This window comes from Artemia sp. Qi Xiang Cuo, chromosome 3, assembly GCF_049724085.1.
Source record: "Artemia sp. Qi Xiang Cuo chromosome 3, ASM4972408v1, whole genome shotgun sequence".
NCBI lineage: Eukaryota > Metazoa > Arthropoda > Branchiopoda > Anostraca > Artemiidae > Artemia > Artemia sp. Qi Xiang Cuo.
This window is the reverse complement of record NC_142796.1, coordinates 92,755,120-92,780,119: the sequence shown is the minus strand read 5'-3', so window position 1 is coordinate 92,780,119 and position 25,000 is coordinate 92,755,120. Positions and strand designations below refer to the sequence as shown.

The 25,000-nt window shown below is 36.8% G+C and overlaps 2 protein-coding genes across 2 annotated transcripts in view; both read right to left on the bottom strand.

Annotated features, from left to right (window-relative positions):
• Positions 1-13,293, bottom strand: part of LOC148954756 (uncharacterized) — a 62,616-nt gene extending 49,323 nt beyond the window's left edge. The window contains exons 1-2 of the mRNA XM_089086728.1: positions 13,254-13,293; positions 4,642-4,818 (exon numbers count right to left, since the gene is read on the bottom strand). Of these exons, the coding sequence (XP_088942854.1) occupies positions 4,642-4,818; positions 13,254-13,293 (217 nt within the window). The remainder of the gene's footprint in view (positions 1-4,641; positions 4,819-13,253) is intronic.
• A 1,076-nt stretch (positions 13,294-14,369) lies between these two features.
• LOC148954755 (protein GVQW3-like) lies at positions 14,370-15,014 on the bottom strand. The gene has a single exon (XM_089086503.1). It carries the CDS (start codon positions 15,012-15,014, stop codon positions 14,370-14,372), a length of 645 nt encoding a protein of 214 aa, XP_088942629.1.
• Positions 15,015-25,000: the final 9,986 nt, after the last annotated feature.

The window sequence follows — 25,000 nt, the reverse complement described above, 5'->3', positions numbered from 1 at the left end:
TAAGAAATACAACTCAAAAAAGCCCGAAATAGTAATTTACATATCCCAAATCATAAGTTTCAGACAGCATTCACCTACGAAATACTAAGAAACCTTAGCTCAGAAAAGTCTGAAATAGCCAACTACTCATCCCAAACTCGAAGTTTCAGACAACAAACACCTATGAGTGACTAAGAATCCTAGCTCTGAAAAGTCCAAAAAGCAAACTACACCTCCCAAATCATAATTTTCTGAAAGGACAAACATATGATAGGCTAAGAAATCTAGCTCAGAAAAGTCAAAAATAGCAAATTAACCATTCCAAATCATAGGTTTCAGTCAACACACACCTATGAATGGCTAAGAAATTCAGCTCAGAAAAGTCAAAAAAATAGTAACCCACACACCCCAAATCATAGGTTTCAGACACCACACACCTACGAAAGACTAAGAAAACCGGTTATGAAAAGTCAGAAATAGCAAATTACATATCCCAAATCATAGGTTTCAGACAACACTCACCTATGAAAGGCTAAGAAATAGACGCTCAGAAAAGTCAAAAATAGCAAACAAGTCATCCCAAACTATAGGTTTCAGACAACAAACACATAGGAAAGGCTAAGAAATCAAGCTCAGAAAAGTCAAAAGTAGCAATCCACCCATCCCAAATCATAGGTTTCATAGAACACATGCCTATGAAAGACTAAGAAATCCAGCTCAGAAAAGTCAAAAATAGCAAACTACATATCCCAAATCATCGGTTTCAGTCAACACACACCAACGAAAGACTAAGAAACCTAGCTCAGAAAAGTCAAAAATAGCAAACTATTCATCCCAAACTATTGGTTTCAGACAACATTCACCTATGAAATACTAGAAAATCTTAGCTCAGAAAAGCCTGAAATAGCAAACTATACATCCCAAATCATAATTTTCTGACAACGCATGCCTATGAAAGGCTAAGAAATCCAGCTCAGAAAAGTCGAAAATAGCAAACTACACATCCCACATCATAGGTTTCAGACACCACACACCTATGAAAGAATAAGAAATCCAATTCAGTAAAGTCAAAAATAGCAAACTACATATCCCAAATCATACGTTTCACTCAACACACACCAACGAAAGGCTAAGAAACCTAGCTCATAAAAGCCTGAAATAGCAAACTACTCATCCCAAACTATTGGTTTCAGACAACATTCACCTAGGAAATACTAGGAAACCTTAGCTCAGAAAAGCCTGAAGTAGCAAACTACACATCCCAAATCATAGGTTTCAGACAACACACATCAACGAAAGACGGGTGCTCGGGGAGAGCCTTTGAGGGTCTGTGGGTCCCTTGAGGGTCGGTGGTCCTTTGGGCGCTCGGGGGACCTTTGGGGCCCGGGGGATGGGCTTTGGGGGTCGGGGGATGGCATTTGGGGGTCTGGGTGGGCCTTTGGGGCACCGGGAGAATCTTTGGGTGCCTGGGGGACATTTGGGGACCGGTGGAGGGCCTTTGGGACCCCGTTGGTCCTTTGGGAGCTCGATGTGCCTTTGGGGGGCCCGGGGAGGGCATTTGGGGGTCTGGTTGGGCCTTTGGGGGCGCCGGTGGCCCTTTGGTAGCTTGGGGGGCCCTTGCGTGGCCGGGGGGCCAGTTGGGAGCCTGGGGGACATTTGGGGCCTGGGGATGGCCTTTGGGGGTCTGGGTGGGCCTTTGGGGGCGCCGGTGGTCCTTTGGGAGTTTGGGGGGCTTTGAGGACCGGGGCTTCCTTCGGGGTTGGGGTAGGAGGATTGGAAACCTTTGGGGTTGGGTTAGAGGACCTCACAACACTGTTCAAATGAAACTTGTGTATTATAACGACCACAGAGTTTCACCATTAAATTCTCTTCTAAAATCTCTTCAAAAATCTTCTTTTAAAATGTCTCTATCTGTTTCGCCGAAATAGTTCCATAATCTGTCTAAAACGGTTTCGCCCAAATAATCCCTAAACGTAAATTCAGCGTGTTCCTTTGTTATTGGCATCCCTGCGCTAACGCATTTCAAATTAATAAGAAACCTTTTCGCGCGCTAAAACAATTCATCGCTAAGATGTTTCTTGCTTAATTGTTTCCATGGCCAGTGGTTATTAATATCCTTTGGAGTTCGACCAGTAGAACTGTTTCCCGAGGCAAAGACATTAATGATTTGGATCTATTCCTGGAGAAATGTTTCTAGGCGAAAATTTTAAAAGTCTGACAGATGGTGTCATTGATTGATTGATCTGTCAAGAAAGGGGAAATTAATTTGTTGTTTCTAAGGGGAATTATTGATTCACGATAGGTGAATTGAGGTCGACAGCACAGGTGGTCTGACTCGTGACTACACCATGTGGTTTATGGTTTTCTCAGTGAGAAAGTTCCTGTTTTTTCAAATTCTCACTGACAAAAACCATAAAAACATACAAAAATGTGAGAAAGTTCCTGTTTTTCCAATTCTCACTGACAAAAACCATAAAAACAGACATAAATGTGACAAATTCCTGTTTTTTCAAATTCTCACTGACAAAAACCATAAATCATCCATAACCATCCATGAAAACAACCATAAATGTGACAAAATTCATGGTTTTTCAAGTGAGAAAATTCCTGTTTTTTCATTCTCACTGAGAAAACCATAAACCACTCAAGGGTGAATTGTTATGTAACGGGGAAAATCATATGTAAGCAGGTCTCTGATTGGCTGAGAAGGAGGATGTATCCGACTCGCTGATTGGCTGAGAAGGAAACACGTGATCTAACTGTTTCCGGGAATGTCATAACATTTGGCTTGAACAACAACATCAAATACTATTTCTGGATCATCCATATAACAGACATGAAAAACATCAAATAAATCGAACAACAAGTGAGAAAACCATAAAACAGACATGAATTGCTGTTGACATCCATAAATGTGACAAAGTTCCTGTCTTTTCATTCTCACTGAAAAAACCATAAACAGACATGAAATGCTGTTGACATCCATAAATGTGACAAAGTTCCTGTTTTTCAAATTCTCACTGACAAAAACCATAAAACACCCATAATTTGATGTTGACATCCGAGAAAAACATCAAATAAATCGAACAACACACAAAACCATCCATGAAAACAACCATAAATGCGACAAAATTCATGGTTTTTCAAGTGAGAAAATTCCTGTTTTTACATTCTCACTAAGAAAACCATAAACCACGTGGTACTGTCACGAGCTCATGACCCCTCTCTACTAAAGTCAGAGAACCCTACTGAAAATCACACCATCGGATTTAGCATATCAGAGGATCTCTGTTGCGGAGATTTCAAGCTCCCATCTAGAAAAATATCGAATTTGTATTTTTCGGTAAAGGAAAGATTACTGATGCTTGTTTTTTTGTTCTTCTCAGGGGTAATTGCAGATAAAGAAAAAGTTGCTAAGCGGTTACTAGAATAACACAACAAAAGTCAAAAAGCTACCAACAAATTCAGGGATAGTGGAAGCAATAGTATTTTCTGACATAAGTCTGCTGAAAAATTTCACTAGGCTATGAAAATTGCCAAGCAGCATAGCTACCATGCTATCCCACTTTTTGCACGCATGGGTGATTGTATCGAACCGGTGGTCGAAGAGAGTTGGGAGGGAGCTCATTTGGATCGAGGCTAAGGGCTCTAGTGCCCTTTTTGAGTGGTCGGAGAATTAAAGGGCAGCTGGCCTACTCTCTTTTGTTCCCCAAAGTCGTCTGATCGAAATTTTGATATGGACATTTTTTCAGCATAGCTGGGAGATTTAGTGGCGGGTCTCTGGGGATGACATGACTCCCCAAAGCCCCTGAGAAGACGTCTGTGGGTTGTGAATTTGCCTACTGCTTTGGTGTAGTGTTTGTTTCTGGACATAAAACTGAGCCTTTTTAGGATGTTTTTCTATTTGAGCTAAAATTGTAGATTTATTACACAAATTGATTAACAACAGTTTTTGCTTCGATCATATCTTAAAAAGGAGTCTAAAAAATCTTTAATTTTTGAAAAAAGTACTTGAGTTTGAATTTTTTTCTCATAAGTAGTGTCCAAGTTTTTCTGTAATCAATAGTTTTATAGGGGATTATAGATTCTGTCCTCTCCCCCACCCCGAGTTCTCGATATTTTTCGACCAATTTAACATAGATTGAACAAGGGATCTCCTCCAGGTCACTTCGCATGCCCCCAGGGGGTGATAGGGAAACGCTCTTCAGATATGCAGGGTACCACCATAGGAGGTACGGACAAAAGGGAGACCTTGTCCTTGGAGGTCCATAATAGAAACTGGGGCACCCTCACCTGGGGCCATAAATACAGGTGGAGGAGGAGGAAGGCCCTTCAAATGTACACTCAACAGGGCTCACCGGCGTGTCCACACGTCCCGTGAGCTGCAAACCTTCTCCCAGCAATGGGTTAAATTGCATGGTGATGCAGAACACCATCGTAGGAGGATCCTCTATAGGAGGACTAGTATACAATTAAATCCACAACTCAACATTTCTCTGTGTATGGGCGGAATTTTATTTCTTATTAAAAATATTCTTATAGTTGTTTTTCAAAACTAAATCCAAAAGAATGAAATTGCTCAATTAACTCCGACACTCTTCTGTTTTAGGCTATGACTGAATTGAATACTGAACTGCAAAATTAAATTCAGTTTATTCTTACCTTTGTTAAAAATGCAATGTTCTACGTCTCTTCTGTCCGGTGATAGCTTGACATTACAATATTCAGATTTTTCATCCATCAGTCCTCCTCCGTCCATGGTTCTCCTTGCTGGAGAAATACTTGGCTCAACCATCCTACCATATTTCCGGGAATTTTGCCTTTTAAGTAGACGTCTCCCTAAAATTAATTTATGAAAGTACCAAAATCATCAAAATGGGGACATTTGTTAATCCCCACACCCATTGTAGGTCAATTCGTGCTCGAAAACCGCATTTTCCTAGGTTTTTCTTTTGGTTGTTTCAAAACTATAAAGCGTTAAGCCGGTGCCACATTTTCGTCAGTGTTGCCACACTGAAATATTGTCACACAAAATTAGCAAACTAAAAGGATAAGATAAATTGGACTTCCCCGGTCATCTGTAAAAACCTAACATTAATAGTCTTCTGATTCCCAAAGAAAACCGCACTATCAGAGGCAACGCTGTAGCGTTGCCCATAGTAAAGGCCATACGGCTCCAATGATTTATTATTTATTTATTTATTTTTTAAATAAAAATAACTACCAACAAGAGTTTGGGTATCGCCTCACTGCAGAAGCCTAAAACCTACTGCGTCATTGGCGTTTTACTGAAAACGAATTATATTACAAATGTTTAATTTGTACTTAATATTGAAAATAAATATTAAAATTACAGTAAAATTTTAAACTAATGAGCTTTCAGCAATTAATATCATTATACATCAAATATTCAGTTTAATTTCTTAGTTCTTTCCAAGATTCGTCAAGACAAATACAGTTTCACTACAAACAAAATTTGGATACTGCCCCTTTCTTTAACTGTAAAAACCTAAGGCCTTCTGCGTCATTGGCGCTTCATTGAAAACGAATTGTTCGTATATTACATATTTATTCTTTTCCAGTTCTTACGGCATTTAAAATGAAAATAAAAAATACAGTGAAAAAAATCTTTAACTGATGGATCTTTCAACAGTTAATATTATTATATATCTAATATTCAATTTGATTTTGTTTATACTTTCCAAGACTGTTCAAGACTCATATAGTTTTCAGTAAGGCACCAATGACGCAGTAGGTCTTAGGCCTCTGCAGTGAGGCGATACCGAAACTCTTGTTTGTAGTTATTTTTATTTGATTCAAACTTGATTTGCATATTCAATTTAAGTTTCACTTGTTTTAAGATTTATCTATTCATTTACATTAATATATATTGTATGTTTGTTCGCACTGATTGTTAATTTAATTTCTGTTCGTTTTAAGTTTCATTTATACTTCAATAGCAAAATATTTTTTTTTTCGTTTTAAGATTGATTGGCATATTAGATCTCAGCATTAATCGTTTTAAGATTTGTTTATTGATTTATATTCTTATCTGTTGTATGCTTTTTGTTATTACTGCTTGCTTAATTTTTGTTCGTTTTGGGTTTCATTTAATCTTTAATAGTAATTTCTGGTCGTTTTGAGTTTGAATTTTAACAAGTATTTGTATCTCTTGAACTTAAGTTTAAAATGGCCTTTACTTTTCTTTGAAAAACTTATTTTTCGGAAAGTTTTTTTTTAAATAATCAAAGGAAAGATCCACCGTCCTGATCGGTTTGGTACCATATAGCTTAGCAGATATTCAGGATTTTCAACCGCATTTCTTTCTCATTTTTTTTTTTTTATTTGATGTTCGCTATTTCCAAAACCTGTATACTATATAAGAAGGGTTTCAGAGTTAAAAATTGCAGTTTTTATTTTTTTTTTCTTTCCGATTTTTCAAGTTTTAAAGGGTTGTGTAAGTTCCCACTGAAGCAACTTGAAGATTATTTTCTGCAACACTACCATGTTTCGCAACACCATCATGTTTTGTTGCGTTGGTGTTTTGTTGCCAGTAGAGTGCTAGTTTTTCAGAATTCTACAAAATTGGGGAAATATTACGAGTCAGTTTATTTGTGGCGATATTGCAGATATATGTTGCATAAACAGCAAAGCAATATTTTTTCCGTTTTTTTCGCTCTTTATTTTCATCAGTAAAATTTCGTTTTCTTAATTAGCTTTCGCTCGTTTTTAGGTTTCAAAAATATACACAATAAACCTTACATAATATTTTTGTTTCCATTTCACTTAAAAATAATCTTGTTTGGTTTAATTCACAAAAATTTATATCCAAAGGGGTTATAATTTTTTTTTACTCTGCTTTAGACATATTTTTGCTCTTTAATTTTGTTGAAGAAAAACTTGTTTTTCTTAATTTATATCTGTACGTTTTTTTATTAATTTTTAAAAAAAGGAAAAAAAGCAAATTTCTATGTAATAAATTTGAATTTAACATATTTTAATTAGAATTGAAATTTAAATTACCCATGAACTTTTAGTTAGTAAAAAAAAACTTGTTTCTGCAATAATAATCAACATAATATTTTCTGAATTCTTCTGGACATTTGACTCTTTAGAATAGTTACAGAAGTCTTAATTTTGGTACTAGGTGAATTCACCCTGAACATTGACCATTGAAAATTCTATATGTAGAAAGGTTTCCCCACGGAAAATTTCAGCTAAAAACACTCCAACCAGATCCCCCCTCCCACCCCAACTATCTTATGAAATGATGAAATTCTCAGTTTAGTAACATCCTATCGGTGGATCTCATTTCCCCTATCATATCAATTTTAGTTCGTAATTATTTTATCATGTCCCAAGGAATGGACAAAAGTGTTAATTAAATTACTTTATTGGTTTCCTGAACACTGAAACTTGCGACTTGATAAGTGGCTCCTACTTAGTACCACCTGGTATGTGTGGCATATTGAGAGCCGCCTCTAGAGTTGGTGTCGACCAGGGAAAAACTCATTACATCCCCTCCTAACTCAAATATTAGCAAAAAGTCCGAATCAAAATGAAAGATTTGATCAAAGTGGGCTCTCCAAATCCATCTTAAGCCATAAAGCCTGAAGCCACTGCCCCGCCTTCCTTTAAACGTCTCTGGGCGCAGTCCCCACGACCCTAGGAACATTAATGGCATTGGTGGTATAATCGCACGACATCTAGTACGCACCCGTAGGTATAGGCTATATGATTTCTGACCATTTACACCTCTTTACAACGGACACACAAGATTTTAGATTCCATTAGGTGTATTTGCTAATAAAAAGTGGCAGCATGCAGAATTTACATACCTTCCCTAATGGGATGGAGGAAGTCATGTTACAATAGAGCCATAGTTATGTGACCTTCTGACTAATTCCAAATAAATGGAAATTGAAAATTCCATTGAAAATTGAAATTGAAAATTGAAAATTGAAATTCCGAAATTGAAAATTCAATTTCGGCAGGAGGAGGAAGATGAGGAGGAACTTTTGGCTCTTCAATATAGCAAAAGGATTTATAATTTTTGCACTAGAAGTGTTCTCGCAGAAACTTCTCTGACAAAAATTCCTCGGGTGGAAAATTCTACCTATAGGCCTCTCACAAATAAAACACCATCTAAAAACTACCCCTCTCCCTTGGAATATAACCCCATATATGAAATTGAGCTGCAGAAAGGAATTCCACACAAAAAAGGCATATAGAAATATTCTACTTGTATTCCAAACTTTAGGAAGAAAACACGGTTCAGACCATTCCAAATTTTTTTTATTGTATAAATCAATAACTAAACTTAGCAGAAAGTTTAGCAGAATTTCTCTGATTGAACTTGAGTTTTTAATCAAATTTAAAAATTCCGCACTCATTTAATATTTTACTGTCAAATAGGAAATACTATTACGGTATCCGACTTGGATAATTTGTAAAACGGATTGGATTTATTTTTTGCGTTAAAGGGTAGGTAAATTTGTATACGAATTTACGTTTGGTGATGTGTAATTGCATATCATCCACCATGAAGGGAAGAGTGATTCATTGTGCGCGGGGAGGGGGGCATCCCTAAAAGAGCATGTTTTAGTGCCCAAACTGCTCTTTATGAGACTTCAGTTAAACAAAGAAAGAAGTAGAGGAATTAGAATTAATTAAAATATTTCTTTATGTAAAATAAAATATTACAATTCTATGATTTAGGCCTACGGACAGAGAGGCCTACTGGATACATTAAATATCAGTTTAACACTTTTTGTGTATTTTTAAAGTTTTTTTGGTGCCAGTTTCCTCCTCCAAAGTCTTGGATACGGCCCTGTGGATTATACATCAATTTCTACCTCCACCCCCACCCCTTCGTCTCTTCCTTAGAACTAAATCTGTATCTATCTTAAAGCTTAATGAAAGTTGGAATGTTTGGCATCAAAATGCAACCTTTGAGGTATCCCCCATCCTCCCTAGCTAGCCAAAATATTTTAAAGGTCTAAAAAAAAATTCACTGTCTTAGGTAATTTCCGTGTTGTTTTATAATTCCAAGCATTTGCATATAAGGGCTTTAATCTTCTACAATAGGGTCTTCCACGGGGATATATTTCGGGGGGGAGGGGGGGCGGGGTAAACGCTGGGTCTAATCTATATGATTAATAATACCCCTCTTCCTCCACCTAAAATTCTGCCTTAGAATAATTAATAAGAACTAAGATGCTCCTACATAGTAACCCTTGGTATGTGTGGCACATTGAGAGCCGTCTCTAGAGTTGATGTCAACCAGGGAAAAAATCATTATTTCCCCTCCCAACTCAAATATTAGGAAAAAATTCGAATCAAAATGAAAGATTTGATCAATGTGGGCTCCCCAAATCCCTCTTAAGCCATAAAGCCTGAAGCCACTGCCCCGCCTCCCTTTAAACGTCTCTGGGCGCAGTCCCCACGACCATAGGAATATTAATGGAATTCGTGGTATAATAACACGACATCTAGTACGCACCCGTAGGTATAGGCTATATGATTTCTGACCATTTATACCTCTTTACAACGAACCCGCAAGATTTTAGATTTCATTAGGTGTGTTTGCTAATAAAATGTGGCAACATGCACAATTTACATACCTTTCCCAATGGGGTGGAGGAAGTTATGCCACTCTAGAGCCATAGTTATTAGAGCTTCTGACTGATTCCGAATAAATGGCTTATGAAAATTCAAAAATTCGTCGAACAAAAATTTCTACCTATAGGCGTCCTCAAAAGCGACCATCCCTTTCATAAGAATCTTATATGCCCCAGGGCATAACTTACAACCCTTACTGCCAGACACTAGGGGATTTTGTTAACCCCAAAGTCATCATTATATGATCTTTGGATTATTTATGAAGAAATGGCTATCTCAAAGTTTCTATCAGATGCATTTGCGGAAAATACGACGTGGGGTAGGTGACTTATAAAAAGGACGCTAGAACATCTGATTTCCAATCAAATGAGCCAATTCTGGAGTTTTACGACCACCCTTTCCATAAAAACCTTATATGCCTTCGCAGCATAAATAACAACCCTTGCGCTGAGGGCTCTGGAAGGCGGGGGACTGTCATCCTCATAAACATGATTTTCAGACCATTCAACTACGCTGAACAAAATGGCTATCTAAAAATTTTATTAGCCGCGCTTTGGGAATTAATGAGCATGGGAGGAGACGGCGTGTTGCCCTCTTATAACTTTCGACTATCAAAAACGGCATTAGCCCTTTCAATTTCCAATTGAAAGAGACCTTTTCAAAGTTTTCTACGACAACAAGTGGCCATCTCAAAATTTCTATCAGATACATTTCGGGAAAAAATGAGGTGGGTGGGGGTCATCCACCCTCCTATCACTTTGAATATTATAAAGGGCATTAGAAATTCTAATTACCAATCCAATGAACCCTCTCTTAAGTTCCTACGACCACCCTTTTTATAAAAACCTTATATGCCCACAGGGCGTAACACTTAACCCTTGACCGGGGGGCTCTGGGAGTTGTCATCCTCAAAGACATAATTTTCGGACCTTTTAACTACGCTGAACAAAATGGCTATCTCAAAATTTTGATTGGATATGATTGAGGAAAATGACGGGCGTTGGAGTTGGGCTAGTTGCCCTTAAATCACTTTCAACCATTAGAAAGGGAACTAGACCTTTTAATTTGCAATCGAATAAGTCCCTTTTGAGGTCTCTACGATATTTCCTTCCATACAAAGTGCCACGGTTTAAGAAAAACAAACCAAAAAAAATAATACGTCGTGCCCACATCGCTCCTTACTTAGGCAGCGCTATTGCACTGCCTATGAAAATGCCCTTTTTTTGTATTCTCATTGAAAAAAACTAGAAGAAAAAAAAAACGAATTACGTTTTTTGGGTACCACATGGCACTTTATGATTCCATTATCAAGTCAGATTTATAAAAAACGATAAGATGTGAAAATTAGTTTCAAAATAAGCCCAGCATATCTTTACGATGTTGCCTGTTTACAAGTTCTAGTGGTGGAAATTGAGGGGGAGATGCACCGACACCCTCGATTTTCTTGCCCCTGTCATAGTTTTGAAAAATATTCATTTTACTAAAAAGCCATTTTTTAAATTTTTATTGACACAATGTAAAAACAGCTCAAAGTTTACTTTTGGGTAAAATTTGGCAATGTATGAAGGCGTTACCAATTCAAATTAGTAACAAGTCATTGAATATTAAAATTAGCTCTTAAATGAGCCCTTAAAAACTCTATGATGCGCCAGTGCCCCCAGCCTTTGATAAGTTGCACCAGAAATGATAAGTTGCACTTTGAGGGTGCCAAATGGCGCTTTATGATGCGTGTTTTATACATTTAGTCAAATTTAAAAGAAACGTCATGATTATCTTCTTGTAATCAATGAAAATTTTATCTATTCAATTTTTACAATCTATGTTATGGGTAACAAAAACAAAAGAAATTACATTACGCCTTAAAAAAGAAAATTTGCCATGGAAACTTGTCGGGCTGTCATAGCTCACGGGTGAAAGCAATCTGCGGGAGTTCGTAATTTTGACTTCAGCCAATGACAGATTGCTTATCGTAATTTAACTATATCAAACAGTTCGTGGTAACGAACTGTAAGTAAGGAGCGACCCGGCTCAATGGTAACCGAAACTCTAGAAAACGGAATTTTGATACCAATAGATACATCAAAAGAATCATATTTTAAGGCTGATTTCAAATATATAAGTTTCATCAAGTTAAATCCTACATATCAAAAGTTACGCGCCTGAGAATATTTGGCTGATTTTCGAAAAAAGGGGGAAAGACCCCCTAAAAATTATAAAACCTTAATGAAAATCACACCATCATATTCAGCGTATTAGATAACTCTACTGCAGAAGTTTCAAGTTCTTATCTACAAAAATGTGGAATTTTGCATTTTTTGCCAGAAGAAAGATCACGGATGCGTGATCAATGCGTGACAAACGTTCATTTGTTTGTTTTTTTCCCTGGGGTTATCGTATCGACCCAGTGGTCCTAGAATATCGTGGGAGGGCTGACTCGAACGGAAATTAAAAGTTCTAGTGGCCTTTTTAAGTGACAAAAAAAATGGAGGGCAACTAGGCCCCCTCCCACGCTCATTTTTTTCCCAAAGTCACCCAATGAAAATTTTTAGATAGCCATTTTGTTCAACATGGTCAAAAATATAACAACTATATCTTTCAGGATGACTTATTCCCCCGAAGTTCGCGGGGGAGGGCTGAAAATTATGAACTTTACCCAATGTTAACATATAGTATTGGTTATTGGGAAGTATACAGACCTTTTCAGGGGGGATTTTTTTTCTGGTAGTGGGGCGGGGGGAGTAGTGGGTCGGGGGTTGTGTCGGAGGATCTTTCCATGAAGAAAGTTTTCATGGGGGAAGGGACATTGCTATGAAGGGGGCACCGGATTTCCCAGCATTATTTAAAAAAAGATCGGAAATTATATATATAAAAAAAACAAGTTTTTCAACTGAAAGTAAGGAGCAACATCAAAACTTAAAAGGACAGAAAACATTAAGTATATGATTGGGTTCATCCCTTTGTCAATACCTCGCTCTTTAATCCAAAGATTATTTAGTACTTTCATAAGAGCTATTTATTCTAATTAACGGCATTTGTGATTAAGAGGTCATTTTTAAAGAATTGGAACAGAATCCGAACTTTAGCCTAAAGAGCAAGGTATTGACTAGGGGGCGACCCCTCTGATATACGTATTAAAAATATATGAATATAGAAGTTCGTTACGTAAGTTAATTCGTAAGTTACGTATATTTATTACTAACAAAAACGTTCGTAAATAAAATTAAACAGGTTTCGAGAAAGCCATTTAACCAAATAAAAGTAAAATTAATATTCAAGTTTCGTTTAATTATTCAGTTACGGTGAGCCAAAATCAAAACCTGCATTAATTCAAAAATGTTCAAAAGTTAAATAAAAAAAACAAGGTTTTTTAACTGAAAGTAAGGAACGACGTTAAAACTTAAAACGAACAGAAATTATTCCGTATATGAAAGGGGCTGTCCCCTCCTCAACGCCTCGCTATTTACGGTAAAGTTTGACTTTCTCACAACTCTATTTTTTTTTAAACAATGAAAAACTTTAGCGTAAAGAGCGAGGCGTTGAGGAGGGGACGGCCCATTTCATATACGGAATAATTTCTGTTCGTTTTAAGTTCTAACGTCGTTCCTTACTTTCAGTTAAAAAAAACTAGTTTTTTTTATTTTATTCAATCTTACCTAAGAGGGAAACATCTGTCCGTTCAATAACACTTCTCATTTTAACTGAATATAGTTCGATTTCTTTGTCAATATAGATTTATACAAAGGCTCTTAAAGAGCTTTAAAAGAATCCTTACAAATACAGTAATTACGGTCAAGGATGCTCTAGGTAAGGACATGCTACTCGAATTTTTAATGTCAGTTAATGCAAAGGTTAAAGCTCATGTACATACGATACATACGTTGATATATATATTTTTTTTTTTTTTTTTTTTTTTTTTTTATATATATATATATATATATATATATATATATATATATATATATATATATATATATATATATATATATATATATATATATATATATATATATATATATATATATATATATATATATATATATATATATATATATATAAATATATATATATATATATATATATATATATATATATATATATATATATATATATATATATATATATATATATATATATATATATATATATATATATATAAAAAAAAAAAAACTAACAAAAAAAAAAAAAAAAAAAAAAAAAAAAAAAAAAAAACTATTTCAACCTAAAACCAACTCAAAAAAAAAAAAAACTAACAAAAAACAAAAAAAAAAAAAAAAAAAAAAAAAACATTTATATACGAGGGGCGTTCAAAAAGTTCGTAGAACTGCATACAAAACTTTATTTCATAAAAACAAAACCATCACTACTTTTCCATATAGTCTCCCGAACTTCAACGCACTTAGACCCCCGATGCTCAAGTGCCGCAATTCCAGCATGGAAGAAGTCTTGTGACTGGGAATTGAACCACTGATCCATGGCGGATATCAGCTCCTCATCGTCACCAAAACACTTTCCACGAAGGTTTGACTTCATGGCACGAAACAGGTGGAAGTCGCTTGGGGCCAGATCCGGACTGTAGCGTGGGTGAGCCAATTGTTCAAAGCCCATCTGATTGATTACAGCTTGTGCCACGCGGCTCTAGTGCATTGGCGCATTGTCATGAAGAAGGAGAACACCACGAGTCAGCATTCCTCGCCTCTTTGTCTTGATTGCCTGGCGCAACTTTACCATCAGATCCGAGTAATAGGCAACAGTGATGGTAGAACTTCGATTTAATTGTCGATTAGCAGGAGACCTTTCGAATCCCAGAAGACTGATGCCATCACCTTGCCTGCAGAGGACTGGGTCTGAAACTTTCTTGGAGGCTGCGAGTCACTGTGTTTCCACTTCTTGAAGGCAATCTCGCTCTCAGGGTCCCAGTGGTGTACCCAGGTCTCGTCTCCAGTCACAAGTCGCAAATGGAAGTCTTCTGGGTCTCTCCTGTAGAGCTCGAGAAGTTGTGAATTGAGCTGCATCCGCTGATGTCGATCTTGCACTTGAAGATTTCGAGGCACCCATCTGGCAGACATTTTGGAGAGATGAAGATGGTCGTGAAGAATGTTGAAAACGCTCCCTTCAGAAATGCCAACTTCGGTTGCAACTTCTTTGACCTTTAAACGACGATCAGCCATGACAAGGTCTTCCACACGCCGGATGACCTCCGGGGTCGTCACTCCCAAAGGGCGACCGGACATTGGGTCGTCTTCCAGGGATTGACGGTCCCGCTTGAACTCTGCACTCCATATGGTGACCGTGGAATACTTGGGAGCATCCTGCTGGTACACCTTGGCCAACCGATATGTGACTTCTCTAGCCGAAGAACCTTCTTTGACAAGGAATTTGATCACTGCTCCGTACTCGATCAGTGACGAATCCATTTCTACAGTGATTACATGACTTAGAGTCTTCTTATATATATATGTATATATATATATATATATATATATATATATATATATATATATATATATATATATATATATATATAATTCTTTTTTTTTTCTCGAAAACGGCTCCATATTTTCGGGAAAATTGGTATCTTGGGAAATTCTCGCATAAAAAACGATCAAGATAGGTCAGAAGTCTGAGGAAAATCGTTAAGAGCCTTAATTTTGGTTTTTACGGATGACGTCATGTGGTAAAAATTACAATGGGGCTATGTACGGGTTATGTACGTAAAAAATACGTAAAAAACCAATATGGGGTTATGCAATGACGTCATGTAAGTCGTGGCATCAAGACATTTTATGACGTCATTCATCTTAAATAAGCTACGTATTTTTCCAAATGTAGCCAGTTATCAGAGGCATCGCGCTACCACTGCCTAAGTAAAGAACGATGTGGGCACAATGTGTTTTTTTTTTGTTTTTTCTCCCTCCCTAGGGTTGTGGGGAGTGTCCTCCTCAAAAACCTATTTTCTATCTGGTAATCAACTACGTTGAACAAAATGGCCATCTCACAATTTTGATTGGATGTTTTTGGGGGAATGATGGGCGTGGGGGGGGCTAGTTGCCCTCCAATCCTATTTGACTATTAAAAAGGGCACTAGTCCTTTGAATTTCAATCGAATGAGCCTTTTTTGAAGTTTCTACGACAACGCCTTCTATAAAAACCTTATATGCCTATATGCATATATTTAAATACCTTTGCCCTGAGGGTATGTAGGTATATATATATATATATATATATATATATATATATATATATGTATATATATATATATATATATATATATATATATACATATATATATATATTCTATCTTTATATGTGAGTAACAATTGTGTATGTATTTATGTATGTATTTTTTCTGATTATCGAAAACTGCTCCATATTGTTTCGGGAAAATTTGTATCTTGCGATATTCTGGCATATAAAACGATCAAGATAGGTCAGAAGTCTGAGGTAAATCGTTAAGAGCCTTAGTTTTGGTTTTTACGGATGACGTCATGTGGTAAAAATTACAATGGGGTTATGCACATACAAAATACGTAAAAAATTAATATGGGGTTATGCAATGACGTCATGTAAGTCTTGGCATCAAGACAGTTTATGACGTCATTCATCTTAAATAAGCTACGTATTTTTCCAAATGTAGCCAGTTATCATAGGCAGCGCGCTAGTGCTGCCTAAGTAAAGAACGATGTGGGCACAATGTGTTTTTTTTTCTCCCTCCCTAGGGTTGTGGGGGAGTGTCCTCCTCAAAAATCTATCTATCTGGAAATCAACTACGTTGAACAAAATGGTCATCTCACAATTTTGATTGGATGTTTTTGGGGGAATTATGGGCGTGGGGGGGGCTAGGTGCCCTCCAATCCCTTTGGACTATTAAAAAGGGCACTAGCCCTTTGAATTTCAATCGAATGAGCCTTTTTTGAAGTTTCTACAACAACGCCTTCTATAAAAAAACCTTATATGCCCCCAGGGCATAACTTATAACCCTGTCTCTTAAGGTTGTGGGTAAGTGTATTCGACACGAATATATTTTCTATCTGGAAATCAACTACGCTGATCAAATTAGCTACTAAACAGTTTTGATTTGATGTGTTTGGGGAACTGACGGGCGTAGGGGGGGTAGTTGTCCTCCAATCACTTTCGACTATGAAAAAGGGCACTAGCCCTTTGAATTTCCAATCTAATGAGCCTGTTTTGAAGTTTCTATGACAATACCTTCAATAAAAACCTTATATGCCCCCAGGGCATAACTTTATACCCTTGCCCTGAGGGTTGTGGGAGAGTGTCCTCCTCAGAAACATATTTTCTATTTGGAAATCCGCTACGCTGAACAAAATGGCTATCTCAAAACTTTCATTGGATGTGTTTGGGGGAATGACGGGCGTGGGGGAAGCTAGTTGCCCTCCAATCACTTTCGACTATTAAAAAGGGCACTAGCCACTCCAATTTCCAATTGAAACCCCTATGCCTTCCCAAGGCCAGAGCAAAATTTGCACTTTACTGAAAAAATACAAATGAATGTGCATTGTCAGTTTAATATACATATACTGATATTTAGTAATCAAAATGTTAAAATTATTCGATTTATGAAAGTTATAAAAGTAAAAACATTTAAATTTTTTTCAGTAAAGTGCAAATTTTGTTCTGGCATTGGGAAGGCATAGGGGTTTTGCGCCCAACATATGTTAATTTCTGCTCGTTTTGAGTTTGACTCGGTTATTTATTGTAATTTCTGTTCGTTTTGGGTTTCATTTATTTATCGATGCTGATTTGTGGTAGTTTCGAGCTTGGTAGATTATTTGATTTTATTTTTGTTCATTTTTTGTTTAATGGAGTTCTTTACTTTTCTTTGAAAAACTTATTTTGTGGAAAAAGTTTTTTTTAATTAATATTTATATAACGCAATCATTTATTTATCCAGTACAATGTCTAAAAGAATACCCAAAAAATAAAATTTGCAGTTGCAGTTAATGACGATTCTGTCGAACCAACACCAAAACTATCAAACGTGATAAGATGTGAAAATCGACAACCTGCACCATCACTTACGACAACACCAAAACGGATAGCTACAGAAAAGGCCATTGCTAAAGTGTCTGAAGTGATCAAAATCCAAAAACGCGTCAAATTGAAAATGAACAGCAAAGCCAGGTGCGGTTAGAAGATATGCGGAACCGACAACTAGAGCGTATTAAAAATGAAAAATAAGAGCAAAGATTCAAACGGTTAGAAGATAAACGAAAACGCAAATCATAGCGTGTCAAAAATGAAAAGGAAGATCAAAGACACACGTGGCTAGGAGATCAACGAAAACGAAAATTAGAGCTTACGAAAAATGAAAAAGATGAGCAAAGATACACGCGGTTAGAAGATAAACGAAAATAAGAATTAGAGCGTATGAAAAATGAAAATGAACAGCAGAGACACGCGTGGTTAGAAGATAAACAAAAACGAGTATTAGGGTGTATCAAAAATGAAAAGGAAGAGCAAAGATAGACACAGTTAGAAGAATAACAGCCTCGTAATCTTCGTTACCAACAAAGTTTGGCACAAAACCAAGTACATACATACAAAAGTGCCATAAACTCAGTAAATGTAACATATAAATCTTTGGGACACTCCAACGTTGCTTGTATTCACTGTGGAGCCCTCCATTTTCCGGAGGATCTGGAACAAAGGTAATTTGTTTGGAGATTGCTTCTTGCATGGTTGAATGGCAATGTCACCACCTCAATTTCCAAATGAATTGGTTTGCCTTTTTTTAAGACGTCACTTGCTCTCTGAAGAGTTTCATAAACATATTCGAAACTTGAACTCGTGTGTTAGCTCTAGCTTCATTCAACGTAAACAATGATCGAACCATAAATAGTCGAAAATATATCTAGCTTAGAAGTAGCTCGACAAATTATCACAAAAACAATTCAGCATATCCGTCACAAACAACTGAAAGTGAAATTGAGCTACCTTCATTTAGCCAAATGTACGTTTTAGACTCCAATGAAGCTGTTGAGGAACGCCCCACACATCGTTTAAATTACGGGATCTCTCATATTCTAATGAATCTCTTGGAAGAAATATTGAGAGATTAAAACAACTATGCCAAAGGTTACGAAAAATGCGAGATATGGAGGATGATTCAAATCAACTTGCTGCTTCATTGCGACAACAGCCTCCAAACGTACAGCTCGTTTTTACTTTGCCAGATGGTGTTGATTATAGACGGTTTAACTCTCCCGCATGTAATGAAGTATACATTGTGTTTACTCTTAATGCTGACCATAGTTTTCCACCAAATGAAATGGTTGTAAAACAAATCAGCTGGAACTTCAGGATGGTCAAGGGGTATGCTACTTCAAACATCTTATGTAAGTCTTCCGCATATAACACGGTTTGAATTAGCAAGGAATCTTGTCGCTTTTCGACATGAACATGAGAAAAGCTTTTCTGTGCAAGCTGTAACACCCGATCTGCGTAGGATTGGTTTTAATGCTTGGCATTTTGGTGGAAAACTTTTCGAACAGTACCTCGTTGATACCGCTATTCGTGTTGAGCGTGATCATATTGACTAGATAAAATTTAATCAGAAAACTATTATGGGGGAAAACTACGTAGGTGTTACAAGACTTCTTAAAGACTTAAAAAAGGCCTCGAAAAAGGATGCATTCGTTGGTGAAAAAGTTATACTACCGTCATCATTCGTCGGATCAACACGCTACTTTGTTGAACATTTTGAAGACGCCTTGGCTATTGTTCGTCTCCTTGAACCCCCAGATTTCTTAATAGATATGACTTGCAATTCTGATTGGCCTGAATTTAAGAAGCAGCAAGTATTAAATCGGATAAAAACTCTATTATGAAATAGTCCCCTCAGGATCGTCCTGATCTCATTACTCGAATTGCTAAACTGACATTTGACGATATAAACAATGATGTTGATAAGTATCAGATATTTGGAAAGGTGGCAGCATATGTGTATACGATTGAATTTCAAAAACGTGGACTACCGCATGTGCATTTTCTATTGATCATGAGTCTTCAGGATCGAATCTATAATCCAGTTGAAATTGATGATTGTTATTTCAGCTGAAATTCCAAATTCCAACGATCGATTATTATGAGGGCATGTAAGAACGATGTTGGCACAATGTTCTATTTATTATTTTTTCCTTTAGAGCAGGGCACTTCATATGGAACGGGTCGTCGTACAAACTTCAAAAGGGGGTCATTCTTTGGGAAATTGAGAGTTCTAGTGCCCTTTTTAATAGTCGAAAGTGATTGAAGGGCAACTAGCCCCCCCCCCCCACGTACATCATTCCCCCAAATACATCCAATCAAAATTTTGAGACAGCCATTTTATTCAGTGTTGTTGATTTCCAGATAGAAATTATGTTTTGAGGAGGACACTCCCCCACAACCCCCAGGGCAAGGGTTTTAAGTTATGCCCTGGGGGTATATAACCTTTTTATAGAAGGTGTTGCCGTAGAAACTTCAAAAAAGGCTCATTCGATTGGAAATTCAAAGGGCTAGTGCCCTTTTTAATAGTCAAAAGTGATTGGAGAGCAACTAGCCCACCCCCTCCCCCCCACGTCCATCATTCCCCCAAACACATCCAATCAAAATTTTGAGATAGCTATTTTGTTCAGCGTAGGTGATTTCCAGGTAGAAAATATGTTTTTGAGGAGGACACTCCCCCAGAGCCCTCAGTGCGAGGGTTTTCAGTTATGCCCTGGGGGTATATAAGGTTTTTATAGAAGGCGCTGTCTTATAAACTTCAAAAAAAGCTCACTCGATTGAAAATTCAAATGGCTAGTGCCCTTTTTAATAGTCAAAAGTGATTGGAGGGCAACTAGCCCCCCCACCCCCCGACACCCATCATTCCCCGAAGTACATCCAACTACAATTCTGAGATAGCGATTTTGTTCAGCGTAGTTGATTTCCAGATAGAAAATATGTGTTTGAGGAGGAGACTTTCTTACAGCCCTCTATTCCTTCCCATGGCCGGAGCAAAATTTGCACTTTACTGTAAAAATACAAATGAATGTGCATTGTCAGTTTAATATACATATACGGATATTTAGTAATCAAAATGTTAATAGTATTTGATTTATTAAAGTTATAAAAGTAAAAACATTTATATTTTTTTCGGTGAAGTGCAGGTTTTGTTCTGGCCTTGGGATGGCATAGGGGTTTTGCGCCAAACTTATGTTAATTTCTGCTCCTTTTGAGTTTGACTCGGTTATTTATTGTAATTCCAGTTCGTTTTGGGTTTCATTTATTTATCGATGCTGATTTGTGGTAGTTTCACTCTTGGTAGATTATTTGATTTTATTTTAGTTCATTTTTTGTTTAATGGAGTTCTTTACTTTTCTTTGAAAAATTTATTTTGTGGAAAGTTTTTTTAAATAATTTTCTTAGAAAAGGCAACTCCTCTAAAAACTTCGGAGAGCAAATACTAAAGATCCATTCAATTAAAGAAATGATCAAATCAATTTTTACTTGGTGAGCGTGACCTGAGCTAAACGTCAAAATTCTATTGCCGTTTGTCGGTTTTCCATAAAGTTTAAAATCTAGAGTATTTTCATTTTTTTAAACAATAACATCAAGGAAATGAAGTTTCCCATCCTCTTCTAATTAAACAGTAAATTTGAAAACACCCCCCAAACAATTAAGATATTCCAAAAATTATTTTAATTCCTCCTCCCTAATACGAGACTGAAACTATGTCATCCATATACCGGCCCTAAAAATTATGTTTTAAAAAATATGAATCTAACGCAGTTGTAAATTATATTTTCACCAAAAATATTAGTTAATAATGGAGATTTTTGGGGTCCCCATTCCTAAATAATTTACTTGTTTAAAAAATTCATTTCTGAATTGAAAAAAAAAACTTATTACACAACCTTACTAAATACATAGCTACAGAAACATTAAATCTGTTTTACCACTAATCAAGTGTAAATTTCTTAATAGTTTTCTTTCTAAAAGAGTTTTGGCCTAGCTTCTACATTAGTATTTGTGTACATTGATGGAATGCTGAAGCTTGAAAGCAACGAACTTGAAGAAATTTCCAATTTTTTTAGTTTTTCAACCAAATTCGAAGAACTTAATGTACGAAAATTGTGTAAACCAAAGTAGTTTACAGATTGACACTAACTACTTGCTCAAAACACTTGTCGGTGACCTTTTACTTGATTAAATAAAAAAAACAAGTTTTTTTAACTGAAAGTAAGGAACGACGTTAAAACTTAAAACGAACAGAAATTATTCCGTATATGAAGGGCTGTCCCACTCCTCAACGCCTCGCTCTTTACGCTAAAGTTTTTTTATTGTTTAAAAAATAGAGTTGTGAGAAAGTCAAACTTTAGCGTAAAGAGCAAGGCGTTGAGGAGGGGACAGCCCCTTTCATATACGGAATACTTTCTGTCTGTTTTAAGTTTTAACGTCGTTCCTTACTTTCAGTTAAAAAAACCTGTTTTTTTTATTTCATTTTTGAATATTTTTGAATTAATGAAGTTTTTGATTTTGGCTTAACGTACATGAATAATTAAAACAAAATTTGAATATTATATTTGGTTAAATGGCTTTCTCGAAACTTGTTTAATTTTATTTACGAACGTTTTTATTGGTAATAAATATACGTAACTTAGAATTAACTTACGTAACGAACTTCTATATTCATAAATTTTTAACACGTACATTAGGGGTTCGCCCCCTAGTCAATACCCTGCTCTTTAAACTATAGTTCGAATTTTTTTTCCAGTTCTTTAAAAATGACCTCTTAATCACAATCAGTTGATCAGTTGAAAAACTTGTTTTTTTTTATTTAATTCCTGATCTTTTTCTTTAATAATGCTGGGAAATCCGGCGCCTCCTTCATAGCAATGTCCCTTCCCCCATGAAAACTTCCTTCATGGAAAGATCCTTCCATATAGCCCCCGACCCTCTCCTTCCCCCACCTACCAGAAAAAATCTCCTCTGAAAAAGTCTGTATACTTCCCAATAACCAATACTATATGTTAACATTGAGTAAAGTTCATAACTTTCAGCCCTCTCCCTGGGGATTTTGGGGGATCAAGTCATCCTAAAAGACATTTGTATCATATTTTCGACCATGCTGAACAAAATGGCTATCTCAAATTGTTGATCGCGTCACTTTGTGATAAAAATTAACATGGGAGTGGTTCTATTTGCCCTCCATTTTTTTTGGTCATTTAAAAACGGCACTAGAACTTTTAATTTCCGTTCCAATGAGCCCCCCCATGATATTCTAGGACCACTGGGTCGATACGATCACCCCTGGGTAAAAAAAAAAAAAAAACAAACAAACAAACAAACACGCATCCGTGATCTTTCTTCGGGCAAAAAATGGAAAAGTTCAAATTTTTGCAGATGGGATCTATATACCTGTCAAGGGGGGTTCTCTGATAGGCTGAATATGATGGTGTGATTTTCATTAAGGTTCTATAACTTTTAGGGGTCTTTCCCCCTTTTTCGAAAATCAGCTAAATTTTCTCAGGCACGTAACTTTTGATGAGTGAGATTAAACTTAATGAAACTTATATATTTGAAATCAGAATTAAAATCTGATTCTTTTGATGTATCTATTGGTATCAAAATCCCGTTTTTTAGAGTTTCGGTTACCATTGAGCCGGGTCGCTCCTTACTTACAGTTCGTTACCACGAACTGTTTGATAATTATTTGAAAAAAACTACGTTTTCTAAAGAGTTAAAGAGGCTGAGTTACAAGGTCGAACCTTAAAACATACAGGGATTAGGAGGCACAGTTGGGGGGCTGCCGCCCCCAAACCCCCCGCTTTCGCAGTCTTTAAAAAAAAAAAAGTTTTTTAAACTGAAACCAAGGAGCGACATTAAATCTTAAAACGAACAGAAATTATTCCGTATATGAAAGGGGCTGTGCCCTCCTCAACGCCTCGTTCTTTACGCTAAAGTTTGACTTTCTCACAACTCTTTTTTTTAAACAATAAAAACTTTAGGGTAAAGAGCGAGGCGTTGAGGAGGGCACAGCCCCTTTCATATACGGAATAATTTCTGTTCGTTTTAAAGATTTAATGTCGCTCGTTGCTTTCAGTTTAAAAAACTTTTTTTATTTAAAGACTGCGAAAGCGAGGAGTTTGGGGGCGGCAGCCCCAACTGTGCCTCTAATCCTGTAACTTTTAAGGTTCGACCTTGTAACTCAGCCTCTTTAACTCTATAGAAAATGTAGTTTTTTTCAAATAATTTCTGCACGTTTTTGTACAGTTTATTACTTATTATTGCTTGACTAACTGTTAGCTGATCGTGTCAGGAGTTATTTAAAAAAGAAACTGAGTTTCTTTTTTAAACTTTAAATTCAGTATATAAATAATTTCGCTGACGGTGAATCGAATCCGGGTTTTCCGCCTGACAGTCAGGGGTCTCGACCGCTGGACTAAAGAGACACAATTCTAATTGTTTTTTAGTAAGGGGAATCTATTTTTGACGCAAGCAAATCTTCACAAAGCTTGATATTTGGTTTTATGAAAACAGGGAAGGAGTGATCAGATTGAGCTGAAATTTCGAGGATAAGCTCCCAGGCCCTAGGAAAGCTTAACCTCTAAATTTCAGCCCAATCGGACAACGTTAAAGGGGGGCTGTGGTCGGAGGGTCGAAACTTCCGGCCCACTTTTACCTATGAAGATAAAGTCGGAGGGGGGTGAAATTTTGCACGTTTCTTAGTTTGAGCTTGGGCTACAAAATGCGATTACCGCTGTCTCTCTGCGACCGCTAGGATCTGAAATCGCTTAACATTGTGGTGGGTCTTCGGAAATCGCTTGCGGGCTCTTATAGGAAAACGAGCCCGAGCCCGCTTATAGCGGGCTCTTATATGAACACGAGGTTTTTCGTAAATGTAAATTCGGGGGATGATTTTTTCGATCTGAAAATATCAAAAGACACTAACAGGTCGAATTCTGCTTCGAATGAGTCCTCATTTACCTGACTCAGTTGCCAACTTTGCCCACTAGACGTGGATAACAAGAAAAAAAAAAAGAGAAAGGAAGTTTAAGTGGCTATATTTGGTTTTTGGAAAAAAGAGAAGGAGTGATCGGATTGAGCTGAAATTTCGAGAATAAGCTCCCGGGTCCAAGGAAAGCTCAACCTCTAAATTTCAGCCCAATCGGACAACGTTAAAGGGGGGCTGTGGTGGGAGGGTAGAAACTTCCGGCCCAGTTTACCCCATGAAGATAAAGTCGGAGGAGGATGAAATTTTGCACGTTTCTTAGCTTGGGCTACAAAATGCGATCACCGCCGTCTCTCTGCGACCTCTAGGACCTGAAATCTCTTAACATTGTGGTGGGTCGCCTCTTTATAGAGGCACAAGTCTGCCTCCTTGATGTGTTAGTCTTTTTTTTTTCATACCAGGGCACTT

Excerpts from the sequence above, each read along its gene's own strand:
- LOC148954755 (XM_089086503.1), bottom strand. The coding sequence starts at position 15,014 with ATGGATTCGTCACTGATCGAGTACGGAGCAGTGATCAAATTCCTTGTC.